The sequence below is a fragment of the Helianthus annuus genome, chromosome 8 (genome assembly GCF_002127325.2).
Source record: "Helianthus annuus cultivar XRQ/B chromosome 8, HanXRQr2.0-SUNRISE, whole genome shotgun sequence".
NCBI lineage: Eukaryota > Viridiplantae > Streptophyta > Magnoliopsida > Asterales > Asteraceae > Helianthus > Helianthus annuus.
The window spans coordinates 61,925,688-61,945,368 of NC_035440.2; the positions used below are offsets into that span (position 1 = coordinate 61,925,688).

The window sequence follows — 19,681 nt, forward strand, 5'->3', positions numbered from 1 at the left end:
GGACCCAACCCCACACTACCCTCTCTCTCTCGTACACTCCCTCTCTCTCCTACAATCATCTTCCCCGCGTCGGCAATGTCTCCCCGCTCCATTCATGATACCGCGTCGGCAAAAGATTGGCGATGGTGTTTGCCGCACGGCAACACCCTTTACCACACCCTTTGCGGACACCACACCAAACACCCTAAAACCCCAATGACCAACCAAATAAAATTCTCTGTGTACCTTGACTTTTTTATATTAATTCAAAATTTAAGATTATTATATTTCCATTTATGACATGAAACCTTACTTTTAAACCAATATATTTAAAGGATTTGCCATATATTTGAATTTTTATCTTTTTTTTATTAGGTCAAATTTATGTGCTATTCCTGTTATCTAAATAAAACGTCTGGGCTAAATATAGAAAAGAAAACTCGATAAATGTACAATTTTCCTTTTATTTTCTTGAGTAAATTACAATTTTACCCTCTGGAGTTTAGGTCAATTGTCACTTTGACCCCCCTAACGAAATAATTACAATTTTACCCCCCAACGTTGGTGTTATGTCGCGATTTTACCCCCCGGCGTCAATTTGCTTAACAGATCTGTTAACTATAACTTGAAATGACTATATTACCCTTCAATTTTACCCCCCAACATTCCTGTTATGTCACACAATTACCCCCACTGGTAAATTACTAATTTGTCCTTTGTTATTACCCCCTGTACTTTGTGTTAAGAAACAACATTACCCCCTGCAACTTCCAAAACCCTTCCCGCCAAAATCAGAAACCTGTTCTATGTTTCTATACTCAAAAATCAGAACCTGTTCTATGTTTCTATACTCAAAAATCAGAAACCTATAAGTATACTCAAAAATCAAACCTGTTCAAACCTGACCATGTATCAAACCTTCAATGTTTGGCTGTTCAATGTGTTCTATACTCAAAAAATCAAACATGTTCAAAAATCAAGCATACCTGCTAAGTTTACTATCAGTCCAAAAAGGCACATACCTGCTGCACTATCACCACTATCAGTTTACCAAAAAGGCTGATCAGCCAAACATGTTTATAGGTTTCATGTGCTTAAACTTCAAGCAGGTATGGTTGATCACCACTATCAGTTTAAGCATAAAATAACACATTAGCACAAAAGAACACATTAGCTGTAAACACACTAGCTAAACAAGTTCCAGGTATAACCACCTATAACAACTTCCAGGTATTCAAACCTGTTCAACACTTGTATGATCATGTAACTGTCATCAACTACACATTTTGATCCTAACCTGTATGATCATCAACTGTATGATCATGTAACTGTATGATCATCAACTGCACATCTAACCTGTATGATCATCAACTGTATGATCATGTAACTGACATCAAACAAGTGTGGACTGCACATATTCAACAACTAACATGCTGCTATTGTAACTGTTGCACATCTCAATATAACCTGTTGCACATTTCAACATAACCTGCTGCAAATTTCAATAAAAACATAACACCCACCCTATAACCCGCTGCACATTTCAACATTTCAACAACTAACCTGCTCCACATTTGAACAACCTATAACAACATTTTCATCAAAACATCAAACATTAAACTTGTGGGATTAAACAGCATTTTCATCAACATACAAAATGATGGATTAAACATCATTTTCATCAACATACAAAATGATGATTGTCTAACTTGGTAAGCTGCTGCAAATGTTATCCTACTTCAAAGTTAAGTTAACCTACAAAATACACATTACTATTCCTACATAATTACTAACTTATCATCCGCTCAACTCTCCGGTGGATAATGAATGTTGAGGACAGGCCTCCCAAACACGGAGACCACCAGGTGGACCACCAATGATGAGCTTGATAAGCTCATCGTCAGGTCAATTGTAAAAAAACCAACAAACATCACAAAATTAACATGGAAATCAGATTCAATCAAACTAATTGCTAATACCCTGTTTAACATGAGACTCAATCACACAAATCTGACCCTAACCTTGTTTATAACATGATAATAACTAACAGTGAACCAAATCTGACCCTAATTAACTAACATTGGGCGATTATACCTGCGGTGCGGCGGATGACATAGCGGATCAGCCAACAAACAACTGACATTTTGTAAGGTCTGTAGAGGTGTCAACGGAGGAGGTGGTGTCGCCGGAGGACCTGATGTCGCCGGAGAAGCCTGATCGCATGAGAAGGTGTCGTCGGAGAAGCCTGATGTCGCCGGAGAAGCCTGATCGCAGGATCGAAGGAGGATGGTGGGAAGGTGGGGGGGGGTAATTATGCTTTCATATGTTACTTATAGGGGTGTTGTAATGAAGAAGCTTCACAATAATTGCAAAATGACCTATTTACCCTTTGACTCTCACCTTGTTATGTTGACTGTTAAGCAAATTTGACGTCGGGGGGTAAAATCGCGACATAACACCAACGTTGGGGGGTAAAATTACAATTATTTCATTAAAGGGGGTCAGAGTGCCAATTAACTTAAACCCTAGAAGGTAAAATTGCAGTTTACTCTCTATTCCTTTTATTGGGAAATATACCTTCCACGTTTACCAAAGAAACTTTTATGTACAATTTTTCTAATACTTGACTTTATTTTTCTTATCATTATTTTAATATATCTATTCCTTTTATTGGGAAATATACCTTCCACGTTTACCAAAGAAACTTTTATGTACAATTTTTCTAATACTTGACTTTATTTTTCTTATCATTATTTTAAATTATAATTAAATACCGACCAAAGAAACTTTTATGTATATTTTTCTCAATAGTTAACCATTTTTTCTTATCATTATTTTAAATTATAATTAAACACCGAGTAAATTGTCAAAATCGTTCCTGAGGTTTGGTCATATTTGCCAGTTTCATCCAAAATAACTTTTTATACCCTATTACCGTTCACTTTTGAGATTTTTTGCCATTATCATCAAAACGTCTAACTTTTTTGTCAAATTCGTCCAGGTAAAACTGTAAATTGATTTTTTTAGTGATGCGCTTTGTTAAGTATTTTATTACAATCCCCATTTGACATGTTGGTTGTGTTGTGATGTGTAGGTGACTCTAATATCATCAAGTCTATCCATGTTTTTTAGAGAGCTACTAAATGAGGATACACTTGTTCAACTACTGAGATTTTGGTATTTTATATATATATTTTTTTTGGTGTATTACAGAGATTCCGATCCTTTTGTATGTATGTTCATTGTGTTGGTGGTGCTTATTTATAAGGGGTTTGAAATTTTGGTGATTCACATTTGTTAACCAAGTTGAAATGTTTGAGATTTTGGTGATTACATTTGTTAAAAATAGAAATGACCTAGTGACCTATGAAAGGTGGTATATGCAAATTTTTTTAATTGAGAAATGACTAATTTATGTGTGTAAAAGAAAGTATGTTAGTTTTTTTCAGTACAACTGCCTAAGTCACTTAGATGAATCATCCATCATGTATCATCGACCTATGTCAAAAGAGCATGGGGCATGCACTGTGATGATCATCTACCATGTATCACCTACAATATATGAACCGAGACCCAACCGGTTAATCAACCTTGGGGTTCGTACCAGTTCGATCACATTATTTTTTTGAAAGACAAATTTCTCAACTAAATTACATCGCAAATCTTCCGTGCCTAGAATTGAACCTAGAACTTATCCCTTTAAGAGACTTTTGTCTCTACCACTGGGCTACAACCCAAGTGGCACCAGTTCGATCACATATATTTTTAGCTTTGAATATAGCTAAAAAAAGAGTTAAATGCCATTTTAGTCCCTGTGGTTTGGATCATTTTGCAAGTTTGGTGCAAATGTTTCATTTTTCGTATGTGGGTCCAAAAAGGTTTCACCGTTGCCATTTTAGTCCACTGGGTTAACTTCATCCATTTTTTCTGTTAACGAGAAGGGGAATTCGGTCATTTTATATGTAATTTTGTTAACTAGAAGGATCATTCGGACATATAAAATGACCGAATTATCCTTCTCGTTAACAGAAAAAATGGATGAAGTTAACCCAATGGACTAAAATGGCAACAGTGAAAACCTTTTCGGACCTACAAGCAAAAAATGAAACATCTAGACTAAACTGACAAAATGATCCAAAACAAATCACTAAAATAACATTTAACTCTAAAAAAATTTAAAAGTATTTTTTCTCTTTCAGTTTGTTTTAAGAGGTATTGCTTTAGAGCATTCACATCCAATCCATCAAATTATACATACATTCCACTAAAAAACAACTCCTATATCAACATATTTCCACTAAAAACAAATAATTTTTCTCTCTTCTTTTCAATTAAATAATATTATCATTACATTTTTCTCTCTTCTTCACTCACAATCACTTTCAATATATATTAAAAAAAAATATAGTGGGTGAACAGTGTCCCCTCAAATATCCAGATGAACAGTAACATTTTCTCTCACCTCCACTCACAACCACTTTTTATACCCTTTATAATATAAAAACTCCCCCTCGCATATTTTGATGGATAAAATGTGAATGCTCTTAGTACCTTGTAGTGTAGAGCCATCCACTAAAGTCACATTTCATCTCAAACAAATAAAATTAAAAAAATAAAATACACAAAACAGATTTGAGCGTGTGGCAGCAAGTGTAAGTTATCCAGTTATGATGCTGACCAATCACGTCCACACACACACTCCTTACACTTTCCCTTATCAACCACCAATCTGTCTTGTGCCACCCACATCAACATGTCCACCACCACCGCAGGTGCAGCTCCGGCCACCGCCTTCTCAACCCGAAACTCATACCCATTATCATCACCCCCTCCTCAGGTTACCTTATATCTAACAAACTTTTTATTTTTTATTTTTTGAAGTTTAACTGTTGTACTTAAACATATATTACTTAGATTTCCATAGCATAAAAAAAGTGTAGGTAAACGGGTAACAAGCTACGCCGCAACCCCTGAAACTAAACATAAAACCATAACAACTTTACTTTGTATTTATTGTGCAGAAAACCATATTTCAAGGTGTGTCAATTCAAGATGCCAAAAGAAGTCTCTCTGTTTCGTTCAATAAAACCACTGACAAAACGTCAGCGATTTCGAAACGAAACAGAGGACTCGAAATCAATGCAAGAAAAACCGCAGGGGCTTCGAAGCAGATCGAAGTGGAAGTTGACAAGCCTTTGGGTCTCACTTTGGGTCCAAAGCCCGGTTCGGGTGGTGGTGTTGTTATAACGGTTGGTTTTTGTTTAAATTCTTAAATTTTGCTTGTTTTGGCGCCTTTTTTGTTATATATTGTGTGAATTGGATGTGATGTTTGTGAATTTAGGGAGTTGATGGTGGTGGGAACGCTGCGAAAGCCGGGTTGAAAGTTGGAGATCAAGTGATATATACTAGTAGCTTTTTTGGTGATGAGCTTTGGCCTGCTGACAGGCTTGGGTTCACCAAAACTGCGATTCAGGCTGTGCCCGATTCGGTTTACTTTGTGGTTAGCAGGTTGTGGCCCGTTTAAGATTAACGATTACCGTTTGATATTGCGTGTAAAATGATTTTGAAATCTTGCTTTGTAAAAAAGGGTTGGCTAAATGTACACCAGTATGCTACACGCATCTCTCTACACTCCCATTGAGTAAAAGTAGAGAGATGAAATGACTGATTTAATAGGAGGGTGTAGATTAAGTAAGAATAATGGGATGTGGTACGTTTAGCAAAATTTTATAAAAAAATTGAATGTAAAAAGTTGATGGTTTGATGCAGGGGTGTTGATGTAGATGTTAAACGACTGCCAAAACGACCTGCTCCCCCTCGTTTTGGACGCAAATTAACCGATGCTCAAAAGGTATGTCATCTTTGCACTTTGTTTGGCCTCATTTGAACACAACTTCATTGATAGTATTCTGTTTAACCCGTTTAATTTTATATTTTGCTGTGTTCCAGGAGCGAGCAACTCATATTTGTTTGGATTGTGGATACATATACACGCTATCAAAGCCTTTCGATGATCAGGCAAGCTTTCGACACCTGTTTTTGTAATCTTTAAATGGATAGATTTAATTAAGAAAACAATGGTGATTTTGGTTTGGAAATTTGCAGCCGGATGGCTACTTGTGTCCCCAATGTAGAGCACCAAAGAAGAGGTTCACTAGGTATGATCCGGCCACCGGAAAACCGATCGGCGGGACACTGCCACCCATTGGTGTGATTATTGGACTTGTAGCTGGTCTTGCTGGAGTTGGAGCATTGCTTGTTTATGGTCTTCAGTGAACAACATTCATTTTCAATAATATGTTTCCTTTCTCTTGTATTTGGTGACCAACATGAGTAGTGTATCAAAAAACCCTATATTTATAAATTATATTTACGTATACACATAATGAACGCGTAGGCACAGATCTACATGTGTCACGTGACCTCGGTAACTTTTTTTTATGTGTTATGTATTAGTATCACATTCGAATAACATTGTAAATTTTCAAATACCATATGTGTTTTTGTTTTTAATGGATTTTATGTAGCTAATCCTTTCAACAAATTTCAAATGGAAATTACATTGGAGATAGAAGGTAAACTGAACATGCTTATAACAAATAATGACACAAACTTACAAATTTCAACAGATTATATTGTTCTAAAAATAAAATGTCCCTCTAACAATAAACTATTATGCACGTGTAATTCTGTGACTCCAGCTTATAACAAATAATGACACAAACTTAGAAAGTAATCTCATATTTATCTGATAAATTATGCAAACATAAAAAAAAAAAAAAAAAAAAAGGAACCTGTTAGAATATAAAACGACAACAAGACAAATTGGTAGACTACCCTTATGTCCCATTAGAATTAGGGGCTGTTTGGCAACTTCTAAATGAGTAAGTGCTAAATCAATAAGAGGTCTGAACCATTAGTTGCTGAACCAGTAAGATCATAGGCGGATTTATAGCCAATAAGGGGATTCCTAGGAACCCGTTCGGTTCGTAATTTATAGTGTAAAATCATATATAAAATATTGAAGGAACCCTTTAATATTTTGTTGGGGAACCCAAAACAAATGTGTGTATTGGTCTACTGGTAAACCGTGTGGCTGTTAAGATTAAGGTTCCGAGTTCAATTAATATGGTTGTTGTTGTAATAGAATATTGACCAATATTAAATCAGTGGCATCATGGTAAATAATCCTCCAACAAAAATCTCATTATTTAAACATTGCCATCCAATATCCAGTCAGTCTCTATAGAACATTATGAAATTTGGTGAAAAGGAGTAGCGGAGAGGGAAGGAGGGCCGGCCCTTCCACTCGCCGGCGACGATGACGGACGGCAGTGGTTGGTTCGAGCTTCGGGTTGTTTCGATTCGAGTTTCAATTCTGTTCTAATTCAGTTCTGTCAGTTCAGGTATGCTGGTTCGGGGTGCTCGGTTGGGTGGGTCTCGGCCGACAGGAACGACAGTCAACGGGTTAGCCTCGGGTTCGGGTCAACACCAGTCAAACCGGTCAGTTTCTATCTCGTTTCAGTCTCGGGTCAGTTCTAGTTCGGGTGTTTGTTTTGTATAAATTTCGATTCGAGTCCCGTTGATTTTGTCGTTTCAGGTGGCTCGAGACTTAGCTAGTGTTTCGGCTTACTTCAGTTTGGTATTCGACTCGGTCAACATTAGTCAATTAGTCAAACTCAGTCAACACACGACTCAGTATAATGGCGTGTATATTAATTAGATTGTTTCACGTTTATGTATTGTTTTAATCGCGGAACCGAGCTTTACATAATTTGTAAACATGTTAGAAATATATATATATATATATATATATATATATATATATATATATATAGAGAGAGAGAGAGAGGGTAATGCTAGATAAAAAACCCTAAAAATTTTAGGAAACTCTGGAAACTCAAAGCTCCCGACTTTTTTTTTTGAAAAAAATAACACATGTAATATACATGTTTTTAAGAGTTTTGGGCCAAAAAAAAAAACAAAAAAGCATCGAGTATTTTTTTTTTTAAAAATAAACAAGTTCCAAAAACTTCGTTGACTAACATGTGTTAGACAAAAAATGCTGAAAGTTGCTGAAATTTGTTTTTTTTTTAAAACCCTTCGGCGCTTTTTTGATTTTTTTGGCCCAAAACTCTTAAAAACATGTATATTACATGTGTTATTTTTCAAGAAAAAAAAAGTCGGGAGCTTTGAGTTTCCTGGTTTTCCTAAATATTTAGGGTTTTCTATATAGCCCAACCCTATATATATATATATATATATATATATAGGGGACCGCTAAAATGAAAACCACCTCCAGTTGTAAGAACCATGAGAACTTTTTGATCCGAGGCGAGTTGGACCAAAATTTTTTTTCATAAACGTAGATGCGTGTATTATAAACACATTTGTAAAAAAAAATTCAAAAAAAAATGTCGTGTGTGTAGTTTTGAGCACCACAAGTTTGTGTTTACGGGTTATGGTACCCGTAAACACAAACTTGTGGTGCTCAAAACTACACACACGACATTTTTTTTTACAAATGTGTTTATAATACATGCATCTACGTTTATGAAAAAAAATTGTGGTCCAACTCGCCCCGTACGGTGTAGTTCTCGTGGTTCTTACAACTGGAAGTGGTTTTCATTTTAGCGGTCCCCTATATATATATATATATATATATATATATATATAGGTTAAGGTTATTGTAAAAAAGGTTAAAAGTGTGAGAAATGTGAGAAATATTGTGGAGATGACATGTGTCCTAAATCTAAATTAATTCAAAAGGGTAAACAAGCAATTTTATCATTAATTCAATTAATTAAAAACTTCCCATAACTGCCACCTTAATTATAGGAACTGGATTTTTTTTAAAAGATCTCTATAAACATCATTCAGCAAGTATAACATCATTCAGCAAGTATATAACACCATTCATGGACTAAACATCTGATCGAAACATATTTTTTCGCTATATAAGTATAGCAATATGGTACTCATATTAAAGATAAAAAAAACGCTCGTTATTATGGTGTAATCTTTTTTTTAAAAAAAAAAGTTACGTATAAAAAGTTATTGACGTTTAAAAAAGACGGGGGGAAGTTACATGTGCATTAATGTTAGTTTCTTAATTTAAAAAATGTTAAATTTACCTATATACCCTTAATCTATAAAATTAATCTATACTATCTATTAAGGAAGCTTAGATGATGACATAGAAATGCCTACGTGTCAAGCTCTCAGGTATGCCACGTAGTCCAAGCTGATGTCATAATTACGAATTATTTATTATATATACAAATATTAAAATCTGAGCTTATTAATATATAGAAAGTAAATTTTTTAGGAGGCAAATTTGAATTGCATGGGGAGTTGTATGGCCATTTAATGCACATCAGAACTAATCAAATCAACTCTCTCTTTCTTCTCAATTCAAATTCACAGCCCCATTTCTCTCTTTCTTCTCTCTTCAAAGTTACTTCTCCTCTCTTCTAAGTTTAGGCGATTTCTAGGGTTTGTGTTTCTTCTCGATTCAAAAAGCTTCAAGACGAATAATGTCATCGGCAAAGAAATCCGATGGTGAATCAGCATCTTTGTCACTCAGTTTCATAGAGTATTTGAATCCCTCTCACTGAATCTTTCAGATATGGATCTGCTCTAACCTACCGATTATCATAAGTTCAGATCTGAATCTCCTCTTTTCATTTGCAGATCGAAGTTTGAAAAAGAAAGAAAAAAAGATTACAGGTTCGTTAGGGTTTACCGGTTCATTCTCAACTCTTTTGATTCGTTTTTTTTTTGTGTGAACGTAGATGATATGTTGTTTACAGGTTTGTTAGGGTTTATGAATTTGTGTATATGATTCGATGTTAGATTTGTATTGATTTACGCGGTTTTTGTTAGTCGTGACTTTATTGAAGATGTACGTTTCACAAAGTTGAAATAGTTCTGAGTTTGACTTGAATTTTGAAAGAGTTGAGAAACTCGAAGCTAGCTTAAACTGATAGGAAGCTCATATACATGATATAACGATGTTGTGTTTTGTAATCATGTTGGATTTGAATATCGATTAACTTATTCCTTTTTTTCTTAGGGTTTTAAAAGCTGATATCATGTTGTTTATATGATTTTGATTTTCACCTTCGGATGATGAATAGAAAAGGGTATGGCCTACAGCTGAGATGATACGGACACGATTACTGTGGTTTGATTACCCTTGTGTCCTTCCTTCTTTGTTTCTTCTGTTCCCCCCTTTTGCTATATTAGAGTTTTCGATAAGGCAATGATGAGTTCGAAGTTCTGATTAAATATTGTTGAATATGGCACCTTGGCTTGGCAGGGTTAAAGGATGGTAGATCTTCATCTGCAACCTCCCTTGTAGCCATGGTGCTTTCGTTTTTGTGTAAACTCTGAGCCTGATTGTAGCATCTTTCCGACGAGCGAAGGGAATTCCGATAGCCTTAGGTAACTCTACACACTTAGAAATTTTCTCTTGCACAATTACTTAGTTATGAGGTACCCATTGTCTTGCAGAGTCTTGTGGATCTTGCTGGTAGTGAGCGTGCATCTCAAACGTATGCTGCAGGTGCCCAATTGAAGGAAGGCAACCATATAAACATAAGCCTACTCACATTGGTGTTTCAACTTTTGATTTGGTTAAGTCTTTTGTTAAAGGCAGTGTTTGTTGCTAAATTAAGTTGATATGTTAATGTAATTAGTGAACTTTTAGTGTTTCTAGGGTTAGTAAGGTTTAATATCTAGAAATTAGTGTTTTAGTTTTTGATTTGTTAATTAGTGCTTTTGTTTAAGGGAGAGTTTGTTGATTAATTGTTGTTTCTGTGCTTTTTATTTTTGTTGTACCTGTACAAGGGCCTTTTAGCAGCTTGCTAAAGGCTTTTTCTTTGTTTGGTTTAGTTTAATGAAGTCTCCTTTGGCCAGTAAAAAAAACGTATTAATCCCAGCCAATTAGTGAAATAAGGTTATCTTACCAACAAATTAACAGCATATGCCATGTTTCAATGTTTATGATTGAATTTGTCTTTTCAATGTTTCTACTTCTATATCTTAATTAAATGCCAAAGTTATACAGTAACTCTACATTTTCAGCAATTTCATATTCTTTTTTTAAATAAAGCACAATTACATGGCAGTTTCTTAATGTGTACAGTTTCTTTAATTTTGTTGTATAAATAACATATTGACTTGACCTTCGTAGTAGGTTAGAAGTCAGTTTGGATTTTAGTAGGTGAAATGTTCAGGTACACAGTGTTTTTAAGAGTTATTAAGTTGGTGTATGTTGCAAGGTAGATGTTTGAAAGAATTATCTTTCTAGATTTGTTTTGTTTATTCATGTTGCAAGCTATATTATTTTGGCAAGGATATCTGAAGGAAACTATTATGGAACTGTTAGGTTTATAAAGTAAATAAAACAACCAACGTACTATTGATGTAAATAAAAATTATACGGATTTGACTATTCGGACCAATGTTAACAAACGATCTCTCTTTTTTTAGGTTGTGGCTGCTCTTGGAACAGAGTATTTTGAGAACCTTCTTCCTGACATTATACGTAATTGCTCTCATCTAAAGGCACCTGTGCGTGATGGTAAGTATCTTTTTCTGTTGACATTTTGAGATAAAACACATCATAATGGACTCATTTATAAGTGGGTCAAACTTTCTAATTATAATCCTTTTTTTGTTGTAACCTTGGTTTTAAATTGCGTGATGCGCTCCGATGCGTTTCGTCTAAAAATCTGATGCGTGATGCGCTCTTTATAAAAAAATATCAAAAAATTATTTTTGATTGGATTATTTTAAATTATTTTTTAGTATATACATCAAAGTTGGTATAGCAATATAAAGTATAAACAGTTAAAATTGGTACAAAGAGTTCATCGACAATGACAGATCTTGGATTTCAAAATAAGAATGTGTTATTTTTATTTTATTTTATTTTTATACAAATCATGGTTTATGATGCGTGTCAGTGTATATATATTTTAGATGTATATTTTAAGCCCTTTTTACACTTTTTAGCCAAGTTTTAAATTTATAAACATGACATTTACTAACACTAAACACACATATGGGCAAGTGCACCCATCGTGGACGTAGTATAGTGTTGGTAAGATACCGAGGTCGTCCAAGGATACAAGAGCTTTTAGTACCGGTTTATCCTCAACGTCTAATCAAATCAAAATGTTAGAAAAAGATTTTTTAAACTAGAAAAATAAAACTAACTAAAATGCTGAAAAAGAAAATAAAAGTAAAAACAGATAGACAAGATGAATCACTTGGATCCGACTCGTGTGTAGTATAACCTTTGATTATTTTCGCACTTTTGCACTTGTTTCAGAGATTATCTTAGTTATTGTAGTAGGCCCCTCTTTTGAAGGTGACGTTACCCTCAACCCAGTAGTTTGAGTCAGCAAGGATACAATCCTAAAGGGCCGGATTATTGAAAGATAATTAATTAAGTTATTAATGCATAATGTGGTAGGCCCCTCTTTTGAAGGCGATGTTACCCTCGGCTAAGTAGTCTGAGTCAGCAGGGATACAGTCCTAAATAGTCGGGTTAAAGTTTTAATAGTAGTTTAACTTATGAGGGGATCAAAGAGTTTGGACCCCCGCCATCCAATACCGTTGGGTATTGAAGGAGGTCCTACTAAATTTGACCCAGGTCCTTTGCAGGATCTATACACTGAACAATGGAAAGACTCTTACCAAACCGTTGCCTTAACCCCCGACCAGGTAGCCAACATACCTCCATATAGACCGTGGAGATATGAATGGTGAAAATCTTTTATTTTATATAGACAGTAAAATAATGCCAAGACACCATGGATAAACGATAAGGAAGAATCACCTTCAACACAAGAAACTAGTAATTAAATTCATTAATACAAAACCAATTAAAAAGTGCAAAAGATTAAAAATAAAAAGTATTATACTAAACACTTGTCTTCACCAAGTGATGTAAGAGACTTAGGCAAACATGGCCTTTGATTGTCAAGAACTCTTACGATCAATCTTGGATCCCGAGACGACTCACACACTCTATGATGGACAATGGATGATGGTGTTGTGATGGTGGTGGGTGAAGTGTGAGAGAGGTGGTGTGCCAAGGGATGAGTTGTAAGAGCTCCAAGCACTCCTATTTATAGGCTGAACAGAAGCCTGGGCACGGCCCCGTCTCCATTCGACTCTCTCTCTCTCTTCATTAATTGCAATTCGCAATATCATTAAATGCGTTTGCAACAGTTGACCACGCCCCCGTGTCCGCTGAGCACGGCCCCGTGGTGGGCAGTAGAAGCTTCTATCACTTTGTCTTTTCTGCTGACACTTGGGCATGCCCCCGTGCTCACTGGGCACGGGGCGTGTTCAGTCTTCTGTTTTCTTGTTTTGCTTTGGGAAGATGCTGTCGGAAGGTCGGGCATGCCACGTTTGTTCCTTTTCTTGTATTTATGTTAGATTTTGCTGTATTTTTGCTTCTTTTGTTCATTTGAGCTCATTTAATCCTGAAAATACAAAAGGAAGACAAAAGCACACTTTTTCCAACATTAGTACTAAAAAAGGGTTAGTTTTATGCCACAATTGATGTAATTTATATGTTGTATTTTGTACACATCAAATACCCCCACACTTGAATCTTTGCTTGTCCTCAAGCAAAACTCTTTATAATGTGGCTTTTTCACTCCCAAATGGAATGGGTAGAAGAGAAGGTTTTTGGACTTGTCATAGAGTGTCGGGATTTCCAAGATTCTTTATTTAAGTTTTATTTTTATTTATTTACAATCCTATTCGTCATGATTTATTAAAAACGTTTCATAAGATAAATTACTTATTAGGGCATAACATGCCTTTTTTTAAAATTCCATTTATATACAAGTTCACATACCTCACGGGGGATCACTCAACACTCGGTCGAAGGTGTATTTTTAGTGAATCACTCGAGAGCGGCATGGAACTTACTCCTACCATAAGCTTGCCAAGCAATCAATCCTCCTCCTTTTTAACTATATACCTTTGTAAATATCAAGAGGACTTTTTGGGTGAAGGGTTAGGCTTGGGCTAAAGATGGGTGGTTGGGTTAGTGGTTAGTAAAAGGGCGAAAAGCGTAAAAGGCATCGGTTTTTTAAAGACTTTTTATTTTTCACAATTTTATTTTTATTTTGATGAACCATTTCTTTCAAACAAGGTTAATTTTGAACGTGTTTGTTTATTTGGTTTCATCAACTATATATATATATATATATATATATATATATATATATATATATATATATATATTTGAAAAGTCATAAGAAAAACCGAGCTTTGTTACTAAAAGAAATGGTTAAAATAAAAAAGTTTAGGTGGGTAAAAAGGGTGATTGTTTTGGGTTAAGAAATGAAAAGGTTTAGGCTCAAAGGGGTTAACTAGGGGGATTTTGGGTAGGTGGTAAAAAAAATTGAAAAATAATGGTGTAGAAAGAAAAAAGGGTTAGTCCTAATGCCTCCATCATTTACTTACTCGGGTTTAAGTTGGTAAGAATCGGGAATGCATTGTCTTGGCAAGTTCTAGAGTCGTACGAACCAAGCGGCTATTCACACAAGAAACAAAAAATGAGCATTTAGTGTAAAGATATGTATTTGTATGCTCAATAAAGGCTCAAAACTCATTTTTGTGGGAATGGGTTTTTATGTGATCAAGTATATATATTCAAATTTTAACTAAGCTTGTCATGCCGTTTCATAATTTTCTTATGTTGGTTCTTTTTATCACGACGCTATCGGTTGTAAACTTGTAAAAATATAACCTTGTTAGAACTTGAAATTCCCAACTTAAACTTAGACAAGTAAAAAAAATGAATTTTTTTTTTTGAAAAAATATTGGGTGATTAGCAGTTCCAATAGAGTTTTGTGTAAGGCTTGTTAATTAGGACTTGCAAGATTCAAAGTTTTAGCATCCCCCCACACTTAAATTACACATTGTCCTCAATGTGTCCCAAAAATAAGTTTTTAGGTTGATTGAATGGTAAAAGGGTGTTAAAAGCAAAATTTTATGTTACTGGCACTCTGGACACGACCCCGTGGTGACCGGGCACGGCCCCGTGTTCAGGTGCCAGTGACAAAATTTAATAAAGAGGAACAGAAGCCTGGACACGGGGGCGTGTTCAGTGAACACGGCCCGTGTCCAGTTACCTGAACTGGGCGATTTCTGTAGATTGTGCAGCACGGGGCCGTGTTGGGCGGACACGGCCCGTGCTGAACTTGCTGTAATGAAGAAAATTGTGTCGGATGGCCCTGTTTTCGTGCATGGGGTGATGTTTCTCATTTCCCTTGTTATCCTTGACTATCCCGGGTGTGTTTTATTCATTACAACACCATTCAAACATTAAAACCATCATTTCATTGAAGTCATAGAGAGAAATACATAATCCTAGGAAGTTAATAATTTAGATAAGCAAGCACAAGAAGCTTAAACCAAGGAGTTCTAGCCTAAAAGTTATTCTAGTTAGCAAAATTTCCGAAGAGATAATTCTCTCAGTTAGATGTGGCTTCAAAGAACTCCTTCCTCCGGGCATAGGTTCCTCATACGTCGGTGAGCCATTCCTCTATCTCCCTTGGGAGGAGGAAGGAGGGCTCGTTGGCGTCGGTTTGAGGAGGTACAACTTCCACCGGGACTTCTTGTAGATCTTCAAGGGGAGGCTCCGCTGGAATGTCATCCCATCCGGTAAGGTTGTTGACTCCAAGTGCTAGGTTCCAACCCTCTTGAGGGAGGATTGGTTCCATTGGAGGTGTTACAAGAATATTCAACCTCTGGTGCAAGAGGTTAATTTCTTGAAAACTATTTTCCAGCCCCACCGTAAGATAATTTATACGGTCTATTAGGACCTCCTCCACCGAAGTCATTTCATCGAGAGCTTCCCGTAGTGCCATGACGTAGTGTACAAGGGTAACTTTAATGGAAGGTCGTCTCCCTCTTCGACTGTTTCTTGAATGTACAGAAGATGTTCCACTGTTTTCACTTGACATTCTACGAAAACAAACCAGAAATAGCTTATTTTAATGAAACAATACTTTGGACACGGCCCCGTGCTCAACGAGCACGGCCCCGTGTTCACCTTTCTGCAGAATTTTGGATCAAGGAACCTTGAAGTTTTAAGTTATTTTTCCCATTTGTGAAGCCTTTTTGAGTAATAATAACTTAAAACAATGTTATGCAACTTATTTTTAACAAGATTCCTTGAACAAAACTTCAACAATCCTTACAATAAAGCTTGAAATCTCAAGCTTTAATGGAGGTTTTGGAGAAAGATGAAGAAGAAGGAAATGGATAAAAGAGGAAAGGACAAGATGGTTGTTGGAACCTTATTTTAGAACATACCTAGGATGGTAGGAGAGAAGATCCCTTCAAATCTCTGTCCCTAGATGGTCCAAATGTGCAGGATTCTTGGCTGCATTTATAGAAAACGACAACATGCTGGACACGGCCCCGTGTGCAGGCAAGATCCTGACACATTTTGTCCGTATTCTGACGTAAAGTCAGAAGGGAATCTTTTGGTGGACACGGGGGCGTGTTGGCCCGGCACGGCCTCGTGTCGAAAGGCTGATTATGAAGATTGTCTATTTTCAAGGAACTTATCCGGATCGGACGGTTCCTTACTGGATGGGACAACCCCAAAGTGCCTAAGATACCTTAATTGCTCTAGATTAAGACGAGAACGCAAGAGGTTGTCGGTGAGGGTGATTCCTATGCTAAATGTAAGTGGACAAGTCAAACCCTTTTTCGGGCTCTTGTTAAAGAAGGTGTATGCCGAATCGCTCAGGTCTATGTATGCATCGAACGAAGTCGATGGGGAGTCCTTCACGGCACAATCGGCACAGGGACGACTATCGTCCAAGTCCTCGCTAGAGTGGAAGGTATTGTTGGAAGCAACGAGGTTGTTTTTATTTGAATGCGAACCCAACAATTCTTGTTGGTCATCGTCTTGAGATGAATTAAGGAAATCCATCTTAAGTTCTTTTAACCAATTAAGAACTAGATCCTCTAGTTGAAATAGTTCGTCGAGGAGCACTTCTCCTAGAATATCTGGTTGAGCGCATTCGAGGGAGAGATAAGGATTATTTTTACTTTCGCCCCTCTTAAGGCTACAGGAAAACGATGGGTCTATATAGTGGGGCTTATAGTTTAGAAAATAACATTCTAATTCTTTATGACCGCCACCACATAATTGACACCACGTACAATAAGAGTGCCGAAAGTAAAAAATATCATTATCACTCATGTTTGTGTCAGAAATTACCAACCGTGGGGATCTTACGGTTCTGTTTTCAGAAATTGAATCTTGGGCATGGGGGCGTGTTTAGTGGGCACGGCCCCGTGTTCAGCTTACTGTCTGACTTAAAACAAGATTGCTAGTTCCAATGATTGGGCACGGGGCATGTTCAGCGGGCACGGCCCGTGCTGAGTTCTGCAGAAGCTGAAAAATTAAGAAAATCCTAAAAAAATAAAAATAAAATAGAAAAAATGATTAGGCCGCCGATTCTTAACTTTCTTAAAATCCTTGTGTCCCCAGCAACGGCGCCAAAAACTTGATGCGTGTCAGTGTATATATATTTTAGATGTATATTTTAAGCCCTTTTCACTTTTTAGCCAAGTTTTAAATTTATAAACACGATATTTACTAACACTAAACACACATATGGGCAAGTGCACCCATCGTGGACGTAGTATAGTGTTGGTAAGATACCGAGGTCGTCCAAGGACACAAGAGCTTTTAGTACCGGTTTATCCTCAACGTCTAATCAAATCAAAATTTTAGAAAAAGATTTTTTAAACTAGAAAAATAAAACTAACTAAAATGCTGAAAAAGAAAATAAAAGTAAAAACAGATAGACAAGATGAATCACTTGGATCCGACTCGTGTGTAGTATAACCTTTGATTATTTTCGCACTTTTGCACATGTTTAAGAGATTATCTTAGTTATTGTAGTAGGCCCCTCTTTTGAAGGTGACGTTACCCTCAACCCAGTAGTTTGAGTCAGCAAGGATACAATCCTAAAGGGTCGGATTATTGAAAGATAATTAATTAAGTTATTAATGCATAATGTGGTAGGCCCCTCTTTTGAAGGCGACGTTACCCTCGGCTAAGTAGTTTGAGTCAGCAGGGATACAGTCCTAAATAATCGGGTTAAAGTTTTAATAGTATTTTAACTTATGAGGGGATCAAAGAGTTTGGACCCCCGCCATCCAATACCGTTGGGTATTGAAGGAGGTCCTACTAAATTTGACCCAGGTCCTTTGCAGGATCTATACACTGAACAATGGCAAGACTCTTACCAAACCGTTCCCTTAACCCAAGACCAGGTAGCCAACATACCTTCATATAGACCGTGGAGATATGAATGGTGAAAATCTTTTATTTTATATAGACAGTAAAACAATGCCAAGACACCACGGACAAACGATAAGGAAGAATCACCTTCAACATAAGAAACTAGTAATTAAAGTCATTAATACAAAACCAATTAAAAAGTGCAAAAGATTAAAAATAAAAAGTATTATACTAAACACTTGTCTTTACCAAGTGATGTAAGAGACTTAGGTAAACGTGGCTTTTGATTGTCAAGAACTCTTACGATCAATCTTGGATCCCGAGACGACTCACACACTCTATGATGGACAATGGATGATGGTGGTGGATGATGGTGTTGTGATGGTGGTGGTGGTGGGTGAAGTGTGAGAGAGGTGGTATGCCAAGGGATGAGTTGCAAGAGCTCCAAGCACTCCTATTTATAGGCTGAACAGAAGCCTGGGCACGGCCCCGTGTCCATTCGACTCTCTCTTTTCATTAATTGCAATTTGCAATTTCATTAAATGCGTCTGCAACAGTTGACCACGCCCCCGTGTCCGCTAAGCACGGCCTCGTGGTGGGGAGTAGAAGCTTCTATCACTTTGTCTTTTCCGCTGACACTTGGGCACGCCCCCGTGCTCACTGAGCACGGGGCGTGTTCAGTCTTCTGTTTTCTTGTTTTGCTTTGGGAAGATGCTGTCAGGAGGTCGGGCATGCCACGTTTGTTCCTTTTCTTGTATTTATGTTAGATTTAGCTGTATTTTTGCTTTTTTGTTCATTTGAGCTCATTTAATCCTGAAAATAGAAAAGGAAGACAAAAGCACACTTTTTCCAACATTAGTACTAAAAAGGGGTTAGTTTTATGCCACAATTGATGTAATTTATATGTTGCATTTTGTGCACATCAGTTTAAAAGTGCTTTTCTCTTGCTTTTCTCTTTGTATGCCATTGTATCACATGTATGCTTATATAAATAACTTTATTTTTGTGAGTACAAGCAAATAACATACTTATGTGGCTACTAGCTGCTTGGATTTATTTTGCTTGGAATGGAGCACATCGTTCCACAGGTTTGTCTCATTATTTTGAAATTCCAGTTATCAATTTTTCCTATTCTGTTTTGTTTTTTTTTTTGTAATTAGATTTCTTAATATTTGCATCACTTATGTTGGTTGCGTAGATATTCGTTTAATAGGATAGTGATGATGAAGGTAAATTTGGCGATGATGAAAATATCACACGTAACTGGAGTGTATCAAATGTTGTTGTTGCAAATTGGACTGTGGCTATGCGCTCTTGATCCTGAGATGTTGGAATGGCCAATTGCATCTTTTTTGCACCCGATCCAGCTAACATAAGTCTTCTGTCACTTTCCGTTTA

General features: G+C 36.5%; 1 protein-coding gene across 1 annotated transcript; it reads left to right on the plus strand.

Moving 5' to 3' along the window:
• The first annotated feature begins 4,589 nt into the window (after positions 1 to 4,589).
• On the plus strand, positions 4,590 to 6,492 carry LOC110936276. Its single transcript, XM_022178619.2, has 6 exons — positions 4,590 to 4,816; positions 5,001 to 5,228; positions 5,321 to 5,487; positions 5,749 to 5,830; positions 5,929 to 5,997; positions 6,085 to 6,492. Exons 1-6 carry the CDS (start codon positions 4,733 to 4,735, stop codon positions 6,253 to 6,255), a joined length of 801 nt encoding a protein of 266 aa, XP_022034311.1. The 5' UTR covers positions 4,590 to 4,732; the 3' UTR covers positions 6,256 to 6,492.
• Positions 6,493 to 19,681: the final 13,189 nt, after the last annotated feature.